This window comes from Gavialis gangeticus, unplaced genomic scaffold, assembly GCF_001723915.1.
Source record: "Gavialis gangeticus isolate Ggan-Ray unplaced genomic scaffold, GavGan_comp1, whole genome shotgun sequence".
NCBI classification, from domain to species: Eukaryota; Metazoa; Chordata; order Crocodylia; family Gavialidae; genus Gavialis; species Gavialis gangeticus.
This window is the reverse complement of record NW_017729030.1, coordinates 12,157,364-12,167,459: the sequence shown is the minus strand read 5'-3', so window position 1 is coordinate 12,167,459 and position 10,096 is coordinate 12,157,364. Positions and strand designations below refer to the sequence as shown.

Here is a 10,096-nt window from a genome sequence, read left to right as displayed (position 1 = left end):
GGTGGCGGGCCCCCGGCGCGGGGGGGGGGGGCGGGGGCAGCATGTGACCCTGGATCTGTGTGCAGGTTGAGGATGGGCTGTCACTGAGAGCTGGGGCTGGGGCAGCACTCAGGAATATAACCGGTAACATTAAAAACAAAAACAAAAATATAAAGGAGTACATGAGCTGAAGCTTTGAGACAGAACGGCTACACTTGTTAAAAAAAGGTTGAAAACCCCTGGTCTAACTCTTACATATCAGTGACAGAAGCATGGGGAACAAGCAGTAAGAACTGAAGTCCTGATATGATCACAGCAGTATGTAGTGCTATAGCTGCAGTAACAGACTTGATGGAATAACTTGGCATGACTGAAATGTTACCATGAATGAGCATAACTTGGTTCAAGAAGGCCAAGCAGGGGAAGTAGAAGGTAGTGCTGCTTTTTGACATAATCCTTGTTTTCTCTTTTTCTCTTGACTTGGAGACTCAACAGGCCTATCTCCTGCTTCTTACTGTGTTAGAACAAGGGGCATATCACAGTGGATGTCTGTCACTGACCACGAAAGCAGGAGGCCACCTTGTCAGGCAGGTGGCGGACAAGGTTGTTTTTCAAACTATTATTTGAAATATCCAGTTTACGGGACCTGGTGCTGATAGGGGACTTTAAATGACCATGACACCTGTAGCCAAGGTAACAGAGCAGTGCACAGGCAGTTCAGTAAGTTCTTCAAGGGTGATGGGGATAACCTTTTGGTACAGATGGTAGAGAAACTCAACAATTTGCTGCTTACAAATAGGAAGGTATTAGATGGGGATGTGAAGATAGAAGGTGACTTAAAACAGTGACCGTGAAATAAGATACTAAGGAAAGGAAGGAAGCAGAGATGGTAGCAAGAGAGACACTGGATATCAGAAGGGCTAACACATTCATGGAAATCATGGGCAGGATCCCACATGAGGCAAGGTTGAAAGGGGAAAAAAAAAAAAAGAGTCTAGGAGAGCTGACTGTACCTTATGTACACCACGTGAAGGGTGCAAGCGTGGGCTCTCCCAGTGTGAAGAATGGATATGAAGTGCAACAAAAGATCAGGTTAGCTGAAAAAAAATGCTCTAGTGAAAGAGAAACCTTAAAGAAAAAAATCTTATAAATGCAACAATCTTGGCCATATTATTAGAGATTAGCATGAGAGCATTGCACAGGCATGCAGGGAGAAGTTAGGAAAGCCAAGGCACAAAAGGAGATGCAGCTAGCAAGGGACACAATCAAAAAAGCAGCGGCATTTTACAAGTAAGAGGAGGCTCAAGGAGATTGTAAGTTCCTTAATAATAGATGATGATAAGTTTAACGCGTTTTTTTAAAACTTCAGTCATTGCCAATAAGGTTAGATACCACTGGATAAGTTTGGGGACTACAATCTAGAAGAAACTACTGTAAGGTGGACACAACTAGTAGGATCACCATATTCAGAGTAGTCATTAAATGCCTAAATGTCAAATTGGGAAGTGGTATTAAGTAGCAATCCTCAGAAGTCTGTCTTGGGTTTGGTACAGTTTAATATCTTCATCCATGATCTGGAGAATGGAAGAGAGTGTACAGATAGTAAGTCTGCAGAAGACACCAAATTTTGTGAAGTTGTAGATACTCTGGAGGACAGGATTAGAATACAAAGTGACCTCCATGATCTGGAAAAAATGTTCCAAAATGAATCAAATGAAATTCAATAGGGATAAGAGCAAAGTCCTGTACTTTGGACCGAATAACCACATAAATACAGACTGGGAAATACCTGGGTAGGCTTCAGTATTGCAAAAAAAAGGGGAAAGGGTCACAGTGGCTCCCAAAAAACACTAGTATGCTATTGACTTAACAGAAGTGTCACTGGCAAGTCGAGGAAAGTGATACTTCTACTATTCAGAACTGGCCAGACCTTCCCTGAATTACTGTACCAAGTGCTGGGCACCGCACTTGAAGAAAGACGTGGACCAGAGTCCAGCAGAGAGCAATAAAAATGATAAGAAGTTGAGGAACCATGATTTAGGCAAAAAGGTTGAAAGAACTAAGATTATTTAGATCTGAAAAAAGAGTACTGAAGGGGGGGAGGGGGAAGGTTTGATAACAGTCTTCAAATACCTGAAGGGTAGTTAAAAAAAAAAAAAAAGAAGAAGAAAAGGGGATGGGGGGAAGGGGTATGGAGAATGCTGGCAAACTATTCTCTGTGGCTGCAGGGAACAAGACAAGAAAATAACAGCTTTAAAATTACAGCTAAGAACAGTTAAATTGGATATAAGAAAGAATTTTCTAACTATGAGGGTGGTTAAGCATTGAAACAGATTACTTAGAAAGGTTGCTGACTCTTCATCTTGGGAAATTTTAAGAGCAGGTTAGACAAACATTTGACTGGAATGGTATATTAAGCGAGCAAAATGCTGACTTGCATCCATAGATGCTTCTCAAGCAAATCCCGGGACGTCATTCTCCCATTGCACTCGGCCTTGATGAGGCCGCAGCTAGAGTACTGCAGCCAGTTTTGGGCTCCACAATTCAAAAAGGATGTGGAGAAGCTTGAGAGAGTCCAAAGAGAGCCACGCACATGATCAGAGGTCAGGAAAACAGACCTTATGATGACAGGCTGAGAGCTATGGGACTCTTTCGCCTGGAAAAGCGCAGGCTCAGGGGCAATCTGATGGCCACCTATAAGTTTATCAGGGGTATTCACCAGGATCTAGGGGAATGATTGTTCACAAGAGCACCCCAAGAGATGACAAGGTCGAATGGTTATAAACTCCTGCAAGACCATTTCAGGCTGGACATAAGGAAGAAGCCACCAAGGTCTGGAATAGCCTGCCATGGGAGGTGGTTCAAGCACCTACACTGAATGCCTTCAAGAGAAATTTAGATGCTTATCTTGCTGGGATCCTATGACCCCAGCTGACTTCTTGCCCCTCGGGCAGGTGGCTAGACTCGATCTTCCAAGGTCCCTTCCAGCCCTAATGTCTATGAAATCTAGGAAGCAGGCCTGTATTCGCTTCGGATTCAGCCAATTTGGGGGACAGCAATTCGATTTGGTGATTCGAATCACTGTCCTGAATCAATTCGGCCAAATCCAATTAGGAGATTCAGTCACTGCCGAATAGGCCGAATCTCCAAATTAAAACAGGCCCTATTCCCTGTCCACTCTCCCAGCCCTGCCAATGACTGCCCCACCCAGACCCAGTGTTTTGGGTTTTTTTGTTTGGTTGGGGGTGTTTTGTTTTGTTGGGGTTTTTTCCATTAATACTTCTGACAGCATTTGGGAAACCCAGAGACTGCTAGTTAGAGGGTCTTACTCTTCTACTAAGGACATACAGATTGATGCATCAGAAAGAAATTTCCTCTCTAAACCAAAATACACAGTCTGTAGGGATTTCTGCTTTCCTCTGAAGGATGGGGGCATGGTACTTTTCCTACAATCTTCTACAAGGAACCAGAATTCATGGCCCAGAAGAAGGCCCCTTCCAAGCCTATGTTCCTAAACTGTACAATCCTTCCTCAGAATCTAAACAATCCAGAGTATGTCAAAGCTTACAACTAAAATAACGGAGTCCATCAATCTTCTCTCTCCACTGCAACATTTTAGAATCATGTTGCATCCCACCTCAATAAAGGGGGCCTGTTCACATTCATTTTTAATTAAAACACTTTCACAATTTAACTTCAAAGTGTAACCTACATCAGTTTAAGTTTACAAAATCGTATGTGAATTAACAGTAACAAAGAAGAAAGGGAGGGGAAAAATGAAGTGCTCTAAACTTACGGCAGTTTCATCCGCATGAACACTCTGGCCATGAAGAAGCTCAGTAGCACACTGACAAATCCAATAAAAAGCAACAGAAATCTATTGAGTTTGGGGATATTTGGTGCATTGGATCGGTCCAGAATTATGAATCCTAAACCGCCCATCGTGAAGAGAAAGCTGGATGCAAGCCCTTCCATAATATACTGTCCATTTACTCTACAAAAAAAGAGCAAGAGGGGTTTCATTAGGACACCAGAACTAAAGATACCACTTCAGTTTCAAAACTTACATACTGTACTTCAATTTACAAAAAGTTCAAGGCAGTTGATGCCTGCATACTAGTAGCTTCAGTGTGAATTGTCTTCTGCTCCTTGACAAAGTCAATTGTAGCAATGGATTAAAACATAATTTTGCTCACAGACAAGTTGTCTAGGAGGTGGCAGATCAAAAGTTTAATTCTGGCAAGGCGCATGCATAATATATGGTGATGTACAAAAGTGAGCTCTAAATAATATAACACTTAACACATGAGAATTTTAAAGTTAATTTAAGAATAAAGATACCAAGGTTTTAAGTAAACAAAAATATAAATAGGGAACCAGAACTGCTAGGTTGTTGAGCTTTCAAATTTGTTTAGATGTTTAGAAGAGATACTGAAATGCAAGTGATAAAATTTAAAAAAACAAACAAAACAAAAACAAAAAAAAACACACTACTTAAAGCTCTACCTGGTGGGTTTAGCACAGGACTAGGAGTCAAGTATTCTTGACTGCATTCTTAGCTCTGCTCCTTGGCTATGGTTTTGAATAAGCTCCTTAACCCTTCTTTGCCTCTGTGTTTCCACCTGTAATACTAAAATATTCTTTGTAACGTACAACAGAAGCAAAATATTCTACATGTTAGCATTTCCTATCATAAAAGGAAGTGGTCTGTAATTTTATCTATTGCCCCAAATAAATTTTTACTGAAGTATTCTTGCTTTTGGAGTTCCTCAACTCACTTGTGTTGCAATGGTCCCAAACAAATGCAAAGGGGAAATACTACATGGCTTTGTTTAAGCTACATCAGTATATTGGAACTATGCCAAGACTGAACAAGAACACCAAGATATAGAACGTATTTTTAAGTCAATTCCTTTAAAATGTTTAGTTTTGTTTTGTTTTTTATATATAGTGTAGTAATTCTAATCAAAATACATTAAGCATCTACTACAGCATCTAAGAGCAGCAGTCACTACCCAAAATTCTATAGGCTTACTCCTTAATATTCTCAAGTAACTTCTGATTAAATTAGCTGAATCAATATTAGAAATTTAGATTTTAAGCAAGGAGATATGTGAACTCATTCTGAAGAGCAGACAGTTTTATACTGAATTAAAAAAAAAACAAACAAACAAAAACTTAGCTTCAGTCCTGTAACTACAAGTGACTTCTTGCACTCATGCAAAAAGTAGCTTGTAAGATAAGGAAGGACTTATTTCTCAAAACATATCACAGTACCTTGAGTTCACAAGTACTGCATGCAAGTTTTGCCTTATGGGTAAATTGGATTCTACTTTTTTGCCTCTGAGACTGACTCATACAATTTCCTAGAACAGGGGTGCTCGACCTCAGACCCATGAAACCATGACCTCAGGGCTGCAGGGATCCCCATAGGTTGAAAAAACTGGCAAGTGGAAAGTAGGGGAAACTCTGTGCAGCCAGGTCCAGCCCTGCCTAAGCCATTGCGGTGCAGCAGAATCAGGGCCAGGCCTACCCCTGCCCCCTTCATGCATGCCGATAGAGGCTACTTCACCACCCACCTGGCATCCAGACCAGGGCTGGGCTGTTCTCCCTTCCCTGTCAGGATTGGGGTTGCCTTTGCCTCCCTGAATTAGAGTTAGGCCACACTGCCCTGTAGCAGGATGGGGCCCCTCTGCTGGCTAGATTGTGTCCACTTGCCGGATCTGGCTTGCAGCCAGACTTGGCACTGTCCATCTGATCTGCAGGACAGAAAGGTTGGGCACCACTGTCTTCAAATGATTAAACATTCCAAGATTATTCTATTAACTTAATAGTCTTTATGGACTCATTTCTGGCTAATTGTGTAAAGGACATTTTCTGCAGTAACTAAACTTAATAGAGCATAATTAATACAAATATACTAATGAAACAATGCAGATAACCAGTGTCCTACAATTCACTTCTACTCACTCACCTGACAAACACTTAAAGACAATATAGCTATGAAATACTGGTTATATATACACACACATACACCCATCCTATTGTCAATCTTGATGTCAAATCATAAGGATATGGTGAAAAAAAAATTAAAACTAATAGCAAACCTTCCCCCTTATATTGCAAAGAATGAATGTTGACAAAAATACCTGGAAATATTATCTATTAAGAGGAACAAAAATAAGATTGAATTCCGCCAAGACTAAATGTTCACAGCATGTTTAAACAGGTCATTTGGAAATCAAGACCCCACTCTTATAGTCAGATGCACAGCTTGACCCTTGAGTCCATACAGAACTTAAAAGTCAGATAGCACCATAAGAGTGCTAGGTTTCACTTGCATATGCAGGGGCAGAAAAAAAAAAATAAAAAAAAATCTTTTAAGGCAAAGAATAATTTGTACCTATATGCCAAAAAGGCCACTGGTCTCTGATGCCCATGTTCATCTGTCATAGATCCAACACTCGGAGGTTCTACAATCACATCGTAGATTATTCCTGAAAAGAAAAACAATGTTGCATGTTAGTTTTGAACTGTGGAGCAAGTTAGCAAGCATAAGCTATTCCTAATGTTCAAAAGGGTTTCTTTCCATCACCACCATAAACAATTCAATACAAACATAATTTTAAATTTATTTAAAATTAAAATGAAAGCTATTAAGTAGGTATTTTCAAATCAACATGATTGATCACTTTAATAAAGTACATCCTTAGGTCCCAATGAATGACTATTCAACAGAAATCTCATTTTTGCTTTAGCACTGAGAAGAGGGAAATTTAAAATGTACTTGTGTATATATACATACAGCATACTATATAGCATATTCCACTATATACATCTCAGATAAGCACATAATTCAACTAACTGCAAAACAGGACAGCAGTCCCATTTTTTTTTGCCTGCTGGATACATAATAAACAAACACAGAGCAGAAAATGCTTAAGTGGATAGAAACTCTTTGGTCTTACTGTCAACTATATTGAATAATTGGTGAAACCCACTAGTTTCAAGGTTTCTAAAGCAGTCATGAACTTACTTAGTTCTAATTTCAAGGTTGCTGTTAGACGTGTATGGTGCTCGGAGGAATAAGGAAGGTAGCTTCTAACTATGGGGGAGCTCAGGATGGGCTAAGCCCCCCCATAAGCCTCCCTGTAAGATTTGAAAAACATAACTTGTGGGTCCTCCAATTTTATTAGTGCATTGTGATGGGCAGCCCAATTTTTTTTTTTTTTTTTTGCAGACCCTCCCCCTGCCAAAGAGTCAAAGTGTAATTGGAACCTCAAGTTTCAACAAGCCGTAAAAAACTGCAGGGTACTCCTGTAGGTAATGATCAGTCTTTAAAGTGGAGTTGCAATCCTTTTCAGGCCCTAGAATATCCACTTAAATGTAGTACACACACAATGCTCCAGACTGACCTATTTTACCTACTCCAAGATTTCAATACTCTTTATCTTGCATTAAGACCATTAACCTTGTTTTCTTACACAGATACATTTATGATTAACTTGGATACTATTTATGTTTCTAAAAACCTAGTTTTGGTTGATGAGACTCCAATGCACAAAAGTTTTCTGATTGGGAACTCTGCGACACCTCTCTAAAATGCAGCCATTTGAGAACATCCTGAGAAGGCTCAAATCTGCCATGCCACTGACTTAAGTCTAAAAACTTATCATGTAAATTAAAAACGTGGAGACTCCCCACTTGCTTACAGAGTGAATTTGATTTAAATCACAATTTAAATCACTGCTCAGGAAGCCTCGATTTAATCATCATTTTCTATAAAAAGTGCATTCTTGTTGTTTGATATCACCTCCATTAAAATATTCCCAAACAGGTTCCCTTTCATGGCCTGGCAAGCCTGCTGCCATGATAGGTTTTCCCTTCTACCATACCATTCCCTCACTAGATCTCAAATCAATGGAGAGGCTCTTCTCAGAATCCTGCCTTAGGCAGGAGGCTGGATTAGATGACCTCAAGAGATCCCTTCCAGCCCAACTTCTCTAGGGGCACTGACAGAAGTGAAAACAACCCCCCCACCACCAAAAAACAGACCAGCTGCAGATGCTTTCTCAACCTGATAGCTTGCAAAGATTTTTTTTCCAACTATTTGAGTTAGTCTAATAAAAGATATCGGATTTACCCAAAGAACCTTGTCTGCCTATGTCCTTAGACCAACACAGCTACAACCTACACCCATAAAACAAGACAGCACTTTACCAGAAGCAGCAGCACATTAGTTCACCCCAGCTCCATAGCATCTGTACAGATCAGGCACTCAGCTGGACTTTTTAGCGCATTTATCTAAAACGGATCCAATCAACTATTAGATAAAAGCACCAAAAAGCCCTGCTGAAGTGCCTCATCTGTACAGATGTGGGCAAACTGGGCCCAATTAACGTGCTGCCCCTGCTGGGGGGACTGAGCTGCAAGGAAAGCGCTGGTTTTGCTTTTTCCACATCCACAAGCAGCTTCAGGCTCCAAGTAACCCGCCCCGATGCCCGGCCCTTAACCAGGGAGGCAGCCAGCTTCTGGGCAGCATGGGCCCACAGCTCCCCTGCAGGACAGGAGAGGCCTGCACCTTTCAAAGCTGCCCTCGGCCCCCAGCTGAGAATCACTGCTCTGCACCCCGCACGGGCAACAGCATCGCTGGCTGCAGGGGGCGGGGCCAGCAGACTGACAGCCAATGGGAAAAAGCAACGTGTAACAGGTTCCTCTGCCCCCTAATTGAGAATCTCTGCTTTGCACCCGGCCCTGGAGGTGAGGGCGGAGGCAAGGGGCTGCAACCGGCAGCGAGCGGGTGGAAGCGACACGTAGCAGCTTCCCTGTGGCCACGGCTCCTCCGCGAGCCGCCCATGCACTGGGCGCTGGGACCAACAGCCGCGGGCCGGTCACGTGACCCAGGAGCTCTCCCCACTCCCCACCCCCGGCTGTTACCTCCGGTGATGAGGAAGTAGGACACCACCACGAGGGCGTACACTGTCATGGCCGAGGGCATGTGCACCCAGCTCGGCCGCTTCAGCTTGACGTTGGGGCACTCGAGCACCGCGAACGGCACCCGGTACAGCGTCTCCATGATGCCGGCTGTGAGCTCCGACCCCCGACTGACCCGCCGCCGCCGCTGTCCCGCCTCCGACACGAAGACGGAAGCGGAAGCCAGCTGGGGGGGCGGGTGCTGGCAGGGCGAATACGTGAGGAGGGGCTGCCCGTGGGCCGGGCGGTCTTAGTTGTTACTGACGTGGCCGCGCTGGCGGATCTGGGGCGGGGCCGGGCAGCGGGCCACGCCCACCGGGCGGGGTCGTCCTATCGCTACCACGCCCACGGGGCGGGGCAGTTCTCTGTGTGCAGGCGTGGCGCGAGTTGAGGGCTGCGGCTCGCACTCTCGCCAGAGCAAATGGGAATGGACATACACATACCACGTGGGACTGATGGACGCACGGGCACACACATAGTCTGGGGATGGACATACGCAGTCAGTCTAGGCATCTACATGCACACACAGCCCAGGAATGGACGGGCAGACACACACACACACACACACCCCCCACCCCCGGGGATGGACACACATGCACGTACAGCCTGGGGATGGACGTACACACACACACAGACTGTCTCAGGATGGACACACATGCACACAGCCTGGGGAGGAACGCACACCTACACACAGCCTGGCCCCACACATGCGCACACAGCCTGGGTACAGATGAACACACACACACATGCAGTCTGTCAATGGTCACACAGACACATACAGCAAGGAGACACAGGGGCTACGTGTTGTGGGTGGACGCCTGCTAGTGTGTGTGAGCAGTACGGGTCTCAGTCCAGCCCATGGACCAGCCCTATACCATTCATCTCACCCAGGGCCAAAACTCTGAGCACTACTGGTCTAGATGAGTGCTTCTCAACCTTATTTGGCCTCCCTCAGAGAAGGCCATCTCTTAGTTTTCACTTGTTTTTTGACTACAGAAAAATAACAGCAATTCTTTCTGTTGCAAAGGACTCAAAGACCACATCAGGTCAGAATGTTTTTAACACTGTGGCAGGGTTGTTGGTTGTAGCTGTAATGTTACCATACCTTATAACCTACCTGACATCTGATTCACCAGGTACCTGC

The 10,096-nt window shown here is 43.8% G+C and overlaps 1 protein-coding gene across 1 annotated transcript in view; it reads right to left on the bottom strand.

Annotated features, from left to right (window-relative positions):
* Nucleotides 1-9,122, bottom strand: part of OSTC (oligosaccharyltransferase complex non-catalytic subunit) — a 13,081-nt gene extending 3,959 nt beyond the window's left edge. The window contains exons 1-3 of the mRNA XM_019521955.1: nt 8,917-9,122; nt 6,383-6,476; nt 3,776-3,973 (exon numbers count right to left, since the gene is read on the bottom strand). Coding sequence (XP_019377500.1) covers nt 3,776-3,973; nt 6,383-6,476; nt 8,917-9,055 — 431 coding nt within the window. The 5' untranslated portion in view covers nt 9,056-9,122. The remainder of the gene's footprint in view (nt 1-3,775; nt 3,974-6,382; nt 6,477-8,916) is intronic.
* Nucleotides 9,123-10,096: the final 974 nt, after the last annotated feature.